The 13936-nt window shown below is 57.2% G+C and overlaps 1 protein-coding gene across 1 annotated transcript in view; it reads right to left on the bottom strand.

Annotated features, from left to right (window-relative positions):
- The window catches only part of LOC111143844 (myosin IXB), a 65948-nt gene that overhangs the window by 12559 nt on the left and 39453 nt on the right, over positions 1-13936 (bottom strand). Inside the window, exons 11-22 of the mRNA XM_022497791.1 lie at positions 13557-13698; positions 13044-13248; positions 12418-12496; positions 9735-9848; positions 7891-7930; positions 6666-6788; positions 5721-5801; positions 4165-4275; positions 2827-2949; positions 1584-1733; positions 1338-1504; positions 77-991 (exon numbers count right to left, since the gene is read on the bottom strand). Of these exons, the coding sequence (XP_022353499.1) occupies positions 77-991; positions 1338-1504; positions 1584-1733; positions 2827-2949; positions 4165-4275; positions 5721-5801; positions 6666-6788; positions 7891-7930; positions 9735-9848; positions 12418-12496; positions 13044-13248; positions 13557-13698 (2250 nt within the window). The remainder of the gene's footprint in view (positions 1-76; positions 992-1337; positions 1505-1583; positions 1734-2826; positions 2950-4164; positions 4276-5720; positions 5802-6665; positions 6789-7890; positions 7931-9734; positions 9849-12417; positions 12497-13043; positions 13249-13556; positions 13699-13936) is intronic.

The raw sequence follows: 13936 nt of genomic DNA, 5'->3' as shown, positions 1-13936 counted from the left end.
GTGCGTGCTCCCACCCTGCCCGCCCAACCCAGCCTGGCACCCACAGTGTTCAAACAGGGGAGGGTCCGGGGCTTACTCTGTGGGTGTGAGGGCGGCCCCCACGTCCCGGTGCCGCTCGCTGAGGTCAAGGGACTGGCTCAGCATGGCACTCGGACAGGTGGGTGGCAGCTTCCTGCCCCGCCAGAGCTCCACGGCATTGACCAGTCGCTCAGAGTCGGGGTCCCGGTACCGCTGGATTTGGGTAGAGCCTCCAGGGCTCTCAGACCTGTCCTGTGCCCTCTGGTCGCCCCCAGGCTTCCTCTTGTCCTTGGGTGTCTTGGGGGTGGTACCGGGGGCAGGCATGCTGACCCTACTGTCCAGGGCTAGGCTGGTTGGCCGTGCCACGGGGCCAGGTGCCGGGTGCTCGCCCTGCAGCATCTTCGGGGTTTCTCCAGAGAGCTCGCTGGTCGGCGTGGCCTGCGGTGGCTCCTCAGGCTGCTTCTTAGAAGCATTCTCTGTCTCTGTCCCCAAGTCTGAAGGTGTTTCATCTTCTCTGTTCTCCTTCCTGTCTTCTGGAAGGCTCTCCTCTTGCTCCAGCACAGTCCTTCCAGAAGGTTCTCTGAGGGCGAGCTCTTCCTTACAGGACTGTATGTGTTTGTTTTGGAGCTTCACGTGTTCCAGCCCCCTCTGCCGCCGTGACTCACGCTTTTCCCGGCTGCTGGGCACTTTCTCGTGACTGTCAGCTGTATTTTTCTGGGGTGGGAGAGCCTTCTCCGGGCTGGGGGCCTCCATCTCTGGTTGGGAGCTCTCTGCCAGGGGCTCCTCGCTTGGCCACGCTTCGGGTTCCGACGCTGAATGCTCCCTGTCCTCCGATGGTTCCGGGTCCTGCCTGGGCACCTGCTCCTGCTGGGCTGCCTGGCTGGGCCCGCGCTCTGCCGTTTCTGGCCTCAAGGCTTGCTGGGCTACCCTGTCCTCTCCAGCCCTCTGCTTTTCTGCCACCATTTGGCTGAAGCTGGTGTGAGAAGAGCAAAGGGGGGCGGGTTCAGGAACAAATGTGCACACCACCTTCCGAATCCACCCAGGGCTTCAGGGACCCCTGTGCTACCCATGGGCTGGCGGCCAGGCTCTGTCCCTGCCACATGGGGTAACCATGGCCCTCAAGAGATGCTTCTGGAAAGGCGGAAATGCCTCAGCTAGGAAAGGGAGATCCAGGAGGTGGCCCCCCGGGGTCTCCCTGTTGTGGGAGGGATCTGTTAAGAAACCCTCTCAGGCAGCTCCTGGGCTGTCCGCTCGTCCGGGGCTCAGGGGGAATGGGGGCGTAGGGGGAGGGACGGGAGGCAGGGCCTTGCTCTGCTCACCTCTTGCGCTGCAGGTGACCCCGGCAGAGGCTCTGGAGGCGGATGATGCTCTGTCTACGGCGCCGGTAGGCCACCCGTTGCCGGTAGCCCCTCCATGCGGCCTGGAGGTATACGGCGGCCTGCGTCCTCTCCAGGGCCCGTCGGACGCGGTAGGAGCGCCAGCAGGCCTGGGGGTGGGGCGAGCGATCAGGGACGGAACCCGTGTGACTGCCCCCATCCCTGGCCCCTATAGGGCCCCCGTGGTACCTGGATAGTGATGGCCGCCTGTTTCATCTGCAGGAAGTGCCGGCGTTCTAGAACCCCCCGGAACCAGCTCTGTAGGAGCAGGATCTTCCGCACGACCTCCCGGTGCAGCGTCTCCTGCAGGGCCTGGCGCTCTGTCTCCTTCAGGAAAACCTGGTGGGCATGGGGGTGGGGGAGGGAGGTCAGCACAGCCCCCGGAATCTCCAGGCCCCGTAAGTGTGTGAGACCAAGCTGGGGTGCCAACGGAACTGACTGAGGGGAGTTTTTTCACCTGTCAAGAGAATTCCCCTAACATTAAGCGAAACATTGTCAATACGAGCACATCAGTGGCCTTTGGTCCATCCACAACACTAAGCAAACGTCACTACCGTCGGGCTCTGGGACATTTCCATCACCCCAAAGAGAGGTCCCCATCTCCGGGAGCTGTCACTCTCTTGCCCTCTGTGCCCCAGCCCCTGGTAACCGTGATCTGCCTGTCCTGGGCATCTTGGGTACACGGGTTCGCACGCTAGGGGGGCTTTTGTGTCTGGCTTCTCTCCCTCATTGTTCTCAAGGTTCATCTGTGTCCTTGAGTGGAGCAAGACCCCACAGTATTTCATCATATGAATGGCCCACAGTTTGGGGACCCATTCATCAGCTGATGGACCATGTGGGCCATTTCTATCTTCTGGCTATTGGGATGAGTGCTGCTATGGACATGTGCGACACGTGTGTATAAGCATCTGTTTAAACACTTGTTTTCAGTTCTTTTGGGTCCATGCCCAGGAACGGAATTGCTGGGTCATGTGGTAACTCAAGGATGAGCTGGTTGGAGAACGGTGAAGGGACTTTGCACATCAGGTGAAGCCCTAACAGGGGCTGCGCTTAGCCCTTGTTGGACAAGGACAGTGGTGGGTGCCCCAACAGTAAAAAGCAACCATCACGTACCTGGAGTTGGTAGACGGTGTCTGAAAGGAACACGAGGGAAGGAAGCCTTCTGCCTGACCCTGAACACTAGCAACTGGCTCCCGGACACCCTACAGGAACCCCGGGCCATGTGCGAGGGAGCGGGAGATGGGAGTGAAGCCCGAGCCCTGCCCCTCAGAAGTACCCCTTCACCTTCTAGGGAAAAAAAATGTGCTGGGCCCCAAGAAAAGCCCCTTGTCTCTCAGCATGTGGCCTGGGACCTCGGGCCACGGGAGGACCCCATGTGTGGCGGGAGGTGGGGTATGGGTTTGCAGCCCCCCGAAGGGGTGGGAGCCCTGACCTTGGTCTTCCCGATCTGGTAGTTCCTCTTGTCCACATCCATCTTTTCCAGCAGGGCGGAGATGACCTCCCTGCAGGGCGGGGCGTTCTTGGGTAGCAGCACCTGGAACTGTTCTGTGAAATCCTGCGTGAGTTTGGCCAAAACAGAGTATCTGTTGAGGGTTTCTGCCAGTGGCAAGGTTATGGCGCTCCCGCGAGGCCCTGGTCGAGCCAAGTTTCCAACGCCAGAATGGTACTAACAAAGCCAGAATCTCAGACTCTGAGACAGCTTAAAGCTTCAGAAAGACCACGACACACAGAGCACTGGGTCTTTCAGTCACTTGGCGAGTCACTCTTAAGGGCCTGCCAGTGCTGGCACTGGTCAGGGGTGGCCAGGAAACAGGGCTGCCTTTGGCGGGGGGCTTGTGGCCTATGGCTCATTACAGAGCTGAATCCAAGCAGAGATACACAGCTTTTAAGCAAACAGATCAAATTTTTAAGAACAAAGCATTAGTAAAATACACTGGTGCTTCCTCCCATTTCTGGGCTTTGGCTTTTCCTATTTATACAGGGTCAGAGAGATGCTATTTCCAGTCCATGGATGAGAAAAAGGGAGGCATGCCATGATGTAGCCATGTCCCCGAGGCCATACGGGTACAGCTGAATTGGGGACCAGGTGCCACCACCTCTGGGTTCAGGCCTGGGGCTGACTCCAGGGCTCACACCGGGGACGCCAGCTCATGGCATGAGCCAGGGGTTCTGAGCCCAGGCCCGCTTCCCACTGGTGATGTGTGGCGATGTCCAGAGACATTCAGGGTGCTCCCGATGTGGGAGGGCTGGGTGCTCCTGGCATCGAGTGGGTAGAGACCAGGGATGTATTCAATGTCCATCATGCCCAAGGCGGCCCCCTGAGAAAGAATGACCAGGCAGCCCCAGGGTCAACAGGGCTAAAGTCAAGAAACTGCTCTAGCAGCCGCCAGTTTGGTCTTGCCTAATTTGAGGTCACTAATGATCCTCTGCGTTTCTAACAACCCCGGGGAGACAGGACCTCTCGCCGCTGGCTGGAGGAATAGAAGAGATGGGTATAAAAGCGTCCATCACAGGAGATGCTCAACAGAGGGCAGATCTGTGCAGGGATCTGCTCGTGCAACTCCCTCTTCCCAGCTTGGCTTGACACCTCTGTATCCTTCCAGGCTGGGCCTGTGCCCAGCCACCTCTTCTGAGGACATCTGCCCCCCCCCCCCCCCCCGCCCATGACAGAGAATAATCTGGTATAAATGCCAATAGTGCTGGGTGGAGAAGTGCCTGGCGTCCAGCGACCCCCCTGCCACGTCATGACAGCTATGCGCGTGTCACCCACCTGGAACGTGTACTTGGCGCTGTAGCCTGACCTCCGGATCCGCACTGTCTCCAGCATGCCCGTGTAGCGCAGCTGCTGGAGCACCAGCTCATCGTCGAAACACAGCTCTTTCTGAAACGGGGTATGAGCGGTCAGGGATGGAGAGCTATGGGACAAGGTCCTGTAGGATTCCAGACATAGGAGCGATTGGAGAGCATAGGCAGGGCCCAGGCTGGGCAGGACTGTCCCCAGCATGGCAGCTGTGGCCACCCAGGGATCCATCTTTCCTTGCTCCAGACGATCTTTTTGGAATAAAGAGGTGGGCCTGCTCAGCAGTATTCATCTCTTCTGGAAAATCTGGGATCTGATCTGCTCTAGTCCCTGGTGTCGGGGAGACCCGTGCCATTTCTTACTGCTTACTTTAGGGTGATGTTCTACAAAGAGTTTTTTTGTTTTTTTTTTAAGATTTTATTTATTTATCTGACAGACAGAAATCACAAGCAGGCAGAGAGGCAGGCAGAGACAGAGAGGGGGGGAAGCAGGCTCTCAGCTGAGCAGAGAGCCAGACGCGGGGCTTGATCCCAGGACCCCCGGATCATGACCTGAGCCGAAGGCAGAGACTTTAACCCACTGAGCCACCCAGGCACCCCAACAAAGAGTTAGTTTTTAAGGGCTCCAATCAAAACCGGTACTGAGCTCATACTCTGTGCCAGGCCCGGGGGTGGGGGGTGTAAATACTAGGCCCACTAGGGCAAAAAGCCAAGAGGAAGTAAGGTCTGGAGGTAGGAGCCAGGAACGTATGTGAATGGGGCAGATACTGCCAGGGTCCCCTGGAAGGGGTCCAACAGGTAAGGAGACCCTGGGCTGGGTCCTGAGGAAGGAATGGGCAGGGAACAGCCAGGTGAAGGCCCAGAGGAGGATTCTGGGTCCTTGCCCAGGAGGATAGAAGCCACAGAACCTGTTAGGGGGAAGCTGGGTTCTGGATGTCAGCAGAGCAACCCAGGAGCAGGGGAAAACCAGGGAAATGGGAAGAGTAGAGGCAAAGGGGGTAGGCCCAGATCCTGAATGGCCACCAGCAAAGTCCCCAATGGGACAGAATGGCCAGTGGACCCATGGGGCGAAGGAAACCAGGCAGCAAGGGCTGAGCCAGCACTGGGGCCCCCACTGGTGCGCCATGAATTTTTCTAGAAACTTTCAGATCAAATAAACAGCAGCTCCACGCTTCTGCCGGATGACCTCAGACCCTCCCTTCTGGTGCGTTTTCTGCACTGGCCGATTTGGGGATGTGCTGAAGGCATGTGTGACCTGTCCCTCCTCCATGTTCCAGATGGAGGATCTGGCTCCTCCACGTTCCAGATGATGTTCCTGCTCCTGGTGGGCCACCTGGCTGCCCTCACTGCTTCCTGAGAAGGCCCCCCCACCTCAAGCTGGCCATTTAAGGCTCCCGGAACCTGTGTGAACGCTTGGTTCCTTGAGACCTTTCTGCGCCCTCCAAGAGGCCACAGCAACACGGGAGCACACCCTGCTAAGCCGCCAGACCTTGGCCTTCACCTCCCTAAGACATGGGAGCTACTCACCTTCTCGGCATTAGAGCGGATGCAGCGGATAAAGAAAGGCTCAGCCTTCCCCAGTGCTTCAAGGAGCTTGTTAAGGGACGTCTGGGGAAAGAAGGAGAAGTCTTCAGCTGGGACCCCCAGAGGCAAGCTGCTCAGCGGGAGGGGACCCAGGTCACTTGCTGGCATAAGCACTGACACAGGACATGAAAGGCTGTTGCTGGACATTCCGACTGAAGGCTGCACTACTTCTGGGAGCCTGAGAGCTGGAGGGTCCCCAGAGCTGACAGATGTCGTCTTCCTATGGTCTCCCAGCTATTTGTCTCAGTGGGAAATTAGGAGGGGTGGGTGGGGCCAGATAAACTCCGTCTGGGGATGTAAAATGCCAGTCAGCCTCAGAAAGAAGCATGGCTGCCATGACTTTGGTCTTTGGCCTGCTGTCTACAAAAAGGATTTGCAGGAGCTCCCAGGTAAGGGGATTACCAAAAAAAGTCAAGGTGGGCACTACAGACTCAGAATGAGAAAAAGGGGAAAGGAACAAAAAAGGTGATGGTAAGTAAGGGTCAGCAGCCACCTTTGGGCTGCCTTTAAAAAAAAATTCCTCTGAGCTTCCTGGCAGCCAGGGAAAAAAGGGAAACTGACCTAACAACACAGTTCAGTGGTCACCTTAATGGGCTAACCTGTTATTTTAACTCAGTGGTTCACAACAGGGGTGATTCTGCCCCATCCCCCAGAGCACGTGGCAACACCCGGAGACATTTTTGGTTGTCACAACCACAGGACGCTACTGTATGTCCCATAACGCACAGGATGGCCCCCACCACAGAGAACGATCCAGCCCCAGATGTTAAACAGCGCCAAGGGCAGGAAGCCCGAGAACCATTTGTTGGGTGTGTTGTGGCCAGGTCGCGAGAGCATCAGGCTGAGTTTGGCCCCCCGCCCCCGCCCCCGCCCCTGCAGGCTGCTGACCTGGAACTGGGCGCTGATGCTAGGCGGCTTCTTTTTCTTGTGTAGGTGCAGCAGGGACTTGGTGGTGCGATCGTGAAGGGTCATGCTGATGATGAGCTTCAGGGACTTGGAGTCCAGCAGGTTCTATGACAGACACATGGGGTCTGGCCTGCCCTCCCTGGGGGCCCAAGGGGCACCGGAAGGCATCATAGAGGCCCGGGAGCCAGCACTATGCTCCTGAGGGCAGCAGCCCTTAGGATCAGTCATGGGACAGTGCTGCTGGAGGGCAGGGGTTGGTGGGCTTGGCAGGAGGCCCGGGCGGCCCTGGGGCTGAGCCTGTGCTGTGTCTCGCACATGGCACCTGCTCCGGGAGAACTGATTATGGCCTCTTTTGCGGCTCGAGTGGCCAGAAGCCAAGAGCTCCAGAATGTCACCTTCCTCCTGGAGATGACCTCTCCAGGGGTGCCAAGTGCCCGGCACTTCAGCATGAGCTTCCCTGGCGGGTCCCCCAACGTGTGCCAACCCTTAGAATCAGCTCACAAGAGGAACTAGCACCATCCCGTCTGTTGGCCAGACTGGAGGTTTTTCTCCCTTTAGTACATTTCATAATCTGTCTGCACGCTGTACGTGGAGACTCGACAGAGGCTGGGAGCACATTACCCGAGGCCAGCTGCAGGGGTCTCGGCTACTGGCCATGCGCGGATGCCCGCTTCCTGGTGGGACTTTCCTGGCTGCAGGGTCTCCTCTCCCAGGAACGCCTGGGAGGTGCTGCATCCTGTTCTGCCCTCTGGAGGTGGATGGTAGCTAAACACCCCCCAAGCATGGCGAGGACAGAAGGGTCCCATTGCTTCTGGGTGGGGAAAGCTCTTTGGTGCTGATCACAGCCCTAGGCTTCCTTGCGATCAGGCCGAGCCCACCTCCTTGCTCAGTCTTCCCCCCGCCCAGCCTGCGTCCCCAACTCTTCTCAGGTTCCTCCTGGGAGCTCCCATCAACATGCTTGTGCAAATATCCCCAACACACGCCCTGCTTCGGGGAAACCCCAAGACTGCTCCAAATAATTTCGATCAGAGAAATTATTTTTGGAGGGGGGCAGGGGGCAATGGCAGGAAGAGGAAGGAACTAAAAGGCTGGAGATGTTAAAAGTGCCTCCCTCCCCCCACCCGGCCCTCTATTTTTCCAGAAAGCAAGTTGAGCCAGGCGCTCTCAGGCAAAGCAAGGGGCCTCGGATGGTGTCGCGAATGTTTACCTTTGGAATGAGCTGCTTTTGTTTGATACCTTTACTTTTCCTGTCAAAATATTAAAAATGGTTTTGTGAACAGAAGGAACACGGTGTCTGGATCTGGGTTAGTTCAGCAAGCAGTGCCTCGCGGGTTAGACGGAGTGAGAGCAGACAAAGCAGAAAGTCGGGGCACACAAGTGCAACGAGGCCGCCGCGCCTCCTGTCTGAGGCCCTAGTGGGCCCACTGGGTGCACATGGGGAGCTTCTGCGGCTGCGCATGAGCTTCACAGGTTCAGCAGCTGCGCCTCCCCCCCCCGGGGGGCAGGAGCCTCTTGCTCGGGGCGGCTGGTCATTGGCGGGGCAGAATGTGCGTCTGTGTGGGGCCAGCCATGGGGGGAGCTGACAGGTGTCAAAAAATGACAGTGGACTGTCCCTCGTGGAGCTTGAATGGATTGAGCATTCCGGAGCCCAGCAGGTGTCCTGGCTCTATTCTCTACGCGTTGGGAAATGCCAAATAGGCCCGCGGAGCCGCTTCAGGACCCCCTGGCAGGCCGTGGGGGGAACGTGCCTAGCAAAGAACTGAAATGGGGCTTGGGCAGGAGTACATTTTGGACGCACACCGGTGCAAAGGAAAAGACAAAGCCAATCTTTTGGGCAAGGGAGCAGGGTACGGCCCTCATTCTCAGACACTATGGAATCTTGTAGACAAAGAGAAAATTTTTTTAAGTTTGCAGCTTGGGAGCGCCTGGGTGGCTCAATTGGTTAAGCGTCTGCCTTCGGCTCAGGTCATGATCCCAGGGTCTGGGGATCGACCCCTGCACTGGGCTCCCTGCTGAGCAGGGAGCCTGCTTCTCCCTCTCCCTCCTGCTCCCCTTGCTTGTGCTGTCAAATAAATAAATAAAAATCTTAGAAACAAAACAAACTTGCAGCTTGGCTCATTTTTAAAGCCAGCGGAGGAGGGGCGTCTGGGTGGCTCGGTTGGTTAAGCGACCAACCCTGGGTTTCGGCTCAGGTCATGATCTCACGGGTTGTGAAAGCAGGCTCCGTGTTGGGCTCTGTGCTCAGCGGGGAGTCTGCTTGGATTCTCTCGCTCTACCCCTCCCATGTCTTCTCTTAAAATAAAATCTTAAACAAAACAGCTGAGGAAATGGTGCCCCGCAGATGAGCAAGATGCTTGGCTGTGAGGCTCTATGTGTGTCACATTGCATCTCAACCCACGTGAGGTAGAATAAGGCTCAATAAAAATTAATTTGAAAACCAGCTGTTTTGTGGGCACAAGCCCTGAGGGGCTCTAGGTGCCCCGTCGGCCGAGGCTGTAGCTGCCTGGTGCTGTGCCAGTCGTCACCCTCGCTTTGCAGACAGAGGCCGAAAGCTCAGAGCACTCAGGCCACATGGCAAGTGAGCGAGCAAGCGAGCAAGAGACCAGGTCCAAACCCGCTGTGCGGCTTCTGGGCCCTCCCTGTCACATTCGAACTGCTGGGGATGTGCATGAACTTGGACGCCCTCCCTCCGACAGCTTCTCTCTAAGCTCACAATGGCCAGGGGCCGGGGAAAGCAAGCCTTGCTCTGCACGTCTGGGGGCAGAAAAAGAGATGCTTTGTGGGAGGAGCGTTCCTGCGAAGCTGTGCAGGGAACTGGGGAGATGGCCGGGATCTGGGCCACGGGGCAGATGCTGGGGCAGGAGTGTTACGAGGGCCATTCAGCACAGGCTGGCTTAAGAATGGAACCACGAGACAGCATGTTTGCAGTGGCCAGTTCAGCAGGACAGGAAGCCCGCAGGCCAGGGTCCTGGAAGCGAGGGGAAGGCAGTCGTTGCACTTGTTGCGGGGGGACGGGTGGCAGGGAGGCGCCGCAGCCTTGGGGGGACTCACAGGATGAAGGTGCGGGGTTTCTGGAGCCGACTGAGGGACTGGAGAAGCCTACGGGGGTCCTCACCCTGCCAGGGCAATCCTTTGATGGTCTTGATGATTTGGTCATGCAAATCGCTGAGGGTGGGGTGGGGGCGGGGTGCGGTGACAGGGAGAAGACCGAGTTAGAGCAGCAGGCCCCCCACCTTGGGGTCCCCAGCACGGTCGGGACCATCCCCAGGCCACTGGAGCCCAAACATGCAGCTGGGGAGTCTGCACGCTGCTGTGTCTCCCACCGGCACTGAGAAGGGGGTTCAGCCAAGAGTGGCCGACCACCCCACGGAGGATACCCCTGCTCTGGGAGGGCCAGGCCTGCTTCAGGCAGAATGGGTTTTGCAACACGGCATCTCAGATCACTGAAAAAAGCCTCCTCTAGAACAGCCTTCTGGAATGTGTAACAAGCACCATGGGCTACTGAAAAGAGGAGACCAGAGGGGGCCTGTGGGACATAGCTCATCCGTTTTTCTGGTTGGTTCTAGGGCCATATGTCGACCTCCTTATTGGCTTCCAGAAATGCCTCAGGAGGAATGGACGGAACTCACACCGTGGCCCTCCACCTGGGGTGATGCTACTCTCCACGTGATGTCTGGAGACATTTGTGGTTGTCAGTGACTGGGTGCGGGGTGCCGCTGGCATCTGGAGGGTTGAGGCTCGGACGCTGCTCAGCCCCTACAGGGCCAGGGACGGTCCCACCACAGAGGATGACGTGGCCCAGCGTCGAGGGTATGAAACCCTAGTGGCAGGAGTGCTTTGCCCCAAAGAATTCAATCTCTTTCAGCTCCCTTTGTTTGATCACTGCAGGTTCAGGGCTGAGCACACGTCCTAGGCCCAAACTCTGGCACCAGTGCGTGAGAACGAGAATGTATCAGAGACGAAAATCAGATTCTCTGGAAGGGACTATTCACGAAGGACATCTAGATGACCAATGTCTGGAAACGAGGCAGCAGTGACTACAAAGTGAGTTGGGAGGTTCCGGTTTGTTCATTTTTTCCCCCCAAAATCCCTCATTCCACTTATTTCAAGTACATGTTTAAGCTCTGGGCAGTTGGCCTGGAAAGACCCCGATCGGCAGCCCCTCATCTGTGTTCCATGCACCATGCCCAAGGGCCTTACAGCGGCACTTACCTCTGCTCCCTTGCCCTCCAGGGAGGCACAGAGCAAAGACAACAGAGGGGTCACATTTCACCTCCAAACCCTGAGCGGTCAGCGCAGCGGCCAGAGCTCCGGACAAGGCCTATGGCTTCAACCCACACCCCCTGACTCAGCCAGATCTGGCTAGAGTGTCCCCAGTAGGCCCCGGTGTCTCCCGGGCTGCGGACTCCCACTCCTGGCCCTGGACGCCACGCTGAGCGCCTGGGGACGGTGGCTCCTCTTGGTGTGCGTCCCTGGTCTTGGGTTCGAAGGCCCTTGCTTCTACTTACTTCTTGCTTTCATAGAAAGCAATGATGTCCTCAAAAGCGTTAATATCGAACTCCTCAGAGCCGTCAAATGAGAAATCTAGCATTGAGCAGCTGAAAGGGAGAATCTGTATGAACTAAACGTGCTCCTAGAGTGGGACCCGCAGCTCGGGGCCAGGCCCTGGGGAGACTGGCATCCCTTTAGTGAATGTGGGTCAGGGGCCACATTTAGTCTTTGGCGGGGGGTGTGGAGAACACACAATCAAATAAAGAGATGCCTTCTTTTTCTCTTGTCCCCCTTTGGGTGAAAAAACAGATTTAAAAACGCACCTTTTAAAAGCAGGAAAACGACACACGGTGCTTTCAGCCAAGTCACTCATGGTCACTTACCTGGGTGCTAACTCTACCTCCGTACATACATGTTTACGAACCTCCTGAAGAACTTTGTACTATGAAGGGCTCAAAAATAAAACGACCTTTTCAAGTTTAAATACTGACTAACTTACTCCTTGGTTATCTGGAGTATTGAGAAAGCAGCTAGGAACTTGGCAGCCCCAGGGCCTTTGCATGTGCCTCCCCGACGGCTAGCACACCCTGCCCGCCTTGCCTGGCTCAGCTGGTCCCTTTTCAATACAGCCTGCCTGGCTCTCTCAAGATATCAGAAGTGTCTCTCGTCTGGCTTTGTCATTGCCTTGGAGGTCTATCCAGTGTGGCCTGACCCCACCTTCCTGGGAGCGTATGCTGCTCACTGTTACACTTAGTGCAAACTGGGGTACGTGGAAGGCCCTCGGTCATTGCTAGGTGGCCATAGAATACCCTCATCATCTTGCATGCAACAAGGCACGTTGTGTTTCTGACAGCAAATGAAGGAACTTGGCCTATCTGCGTCTGGGCCTCCCCGGCCAGGCTAAGGGAGGAAGTTCTCTTAAATCAAGCCTGTTGCTCACTGCAGCCAGCCACGGCTCCCTGGCCCCACCCGCCAATGGCCATGGCCAGCCATGAAAAGAATCCTTTGTAAAGTGAGCCGTCCAACATCTCCCTAAGCAGACGCTGCATCGAGGCCTGCCTGTGTGTGCAGAAAAGTGGCAGCCAGATGCCATTTGTTTCTGGGTCCTCTGGATTCAAGTGGCTGCTGGGTTCCTTATTCAGGTCAACCCCAACCTGGGCGGAGGGTATGGGGTTTCCCACATTGTTCTAAACAATACCGCCGTGTACCAGCTTCAGTTCGGACAAACCAAGGTCTCGCTCACCGGTAGAGTTTTTCCGACGGGGTGCTCATTCCTCTCTGTGGCTCTCCCAGGGGACCGCGGGTGCCTGGGCTGCCCATACCTGCTGCAGACACAGAACAGATGGAGTTGGAGGTGGGGGCTGCCTGGGGCCTGGAAAGCCTTTGTCCTGGCCGAAGAGGCTTCCATCCTGACTTAACTCATTTAAAAAAAAAAAAAAAAAAAAAAAAAAAAAAGGAAAGACAAAACAGCCTGACACTCAAATCTGGGCAGAGCTGGGAACTGTGAAGGGTTGATTCCTCTCCCCACCCCCCAGGCAGCACTATTTATTCCTACTTCTCATAAAGGCTTTATCCTCCTGGTTCTGCTTTTAATCAAGGCCCTTTGTGAAATGGAGCCCCGTGGCTGGTATCTAGCACCGAGTTCCCTGTGGGAGTCCCGCAACTACCCTGGGCCTCAGGTTGTCCTTACGGAAGGACAGGAACGTGCCTTCCTGCCTTGTGAGGAGGAGGAGGGTGAATTCTATACCCTGGTACAGAAACTCTTGTTTGGGATGAACCAAGTTCTGGAGCAAGACAGGTGGTGGTCACTTGACACGGTGAACGGCCACAGAGCTGTACCCTTTAACATGGACTGAGAAGCCCCCATACCTGCTGCCTTCTCGGCCCTCTCGGCCCGCAGGCGCCCGGCCTCCCGCAGCACGGCCATGGCCCGGATGGCGGCCCGGAGCACGGCCCAGCGGAACACGGCCACAGGGTCCATGCCGATGAGCTCCCGCACATAAGAACTGTCGCTGCCCCGTAGGAGGGCCACAATGTCAGGCCGCATGTAGTCCATGTTCTTTTCCCGGAAGTCCTGGTAGGGGGTGGAGGTCGGCGGTCACTCTCCAGTGACCACCAAGGTCCTTGGAGCCAGCCCGGGAAGGGCTGTTGGTGGGGTGGGACGCTTCTCAGCAACAGAGGGCAGGTCCTGTCCCTGGGGCCTTCGACAGCAAGAGCCAGGGACTTAGGCCTGGGTTCGAGGGCCCCCGAAACCTTGCCCCGCGCCATCAACAGAGGGGATGGACCAGGCAGATGCCAGAGGTAAACAGCCTCCAGGGCATCCGCCCTGTCCCTCTCCTGCCTCCTGCCCTTGACTGACGATGGCAACGGACAGACACACACCTTGATCTGGTATTTCACTTTCCCGGCGAAGTGCTGGATGATGAACGCTGGCTCCATGACGGGGGTGCCCAGGAAGTACCTGTTGTCTTCGTGCTGCTGTTTGAACTTGGCCAGCAGGGTCTGGCTCGTGGCATGGGGAAAGCTGGGGAGAGGATGTGGAACTCTGAGCTGCAGGAACAGCGGCAGCCGCTTGCTCCGCATAAGCATGCAGGCCTTCGGTGGGGGAGGCCTGGGCTTTCGAGGTCAAGGCGGACATTTGGCGCAGGTAAGACAGGGACATGGGCCCACTAGGGGCAGCTTCTGGGAACAATCCCAGGAGGGGGGATCTTCTGGTCTCAGATCTGTGTGTACCTGGACGCTGTGTCATGGAGGAGGTCTTG

This window comes from Enhydra lutris, unplaced genomic scaffold (genome assembly GCF_002288905.1).
Source record: "Enhydra lutris kenyoni isolate GAN:26980312 unplaced genomic scaffold, ASM228890v2 scaffoldscaffold10, whole genome shotgun sequence".
Classification (NCBI taxonomy): domain Eukaryota; kingdom Metazoa; phylum Chordata; class Mammalia; order Carnivora; family Mustelidae; genus Enhydra; species Enhydra lutris.
Note: the sequence above shows the minus strand (reverse complement) of the source record. Positions and strands in the feature narration are given on the sequence as shown.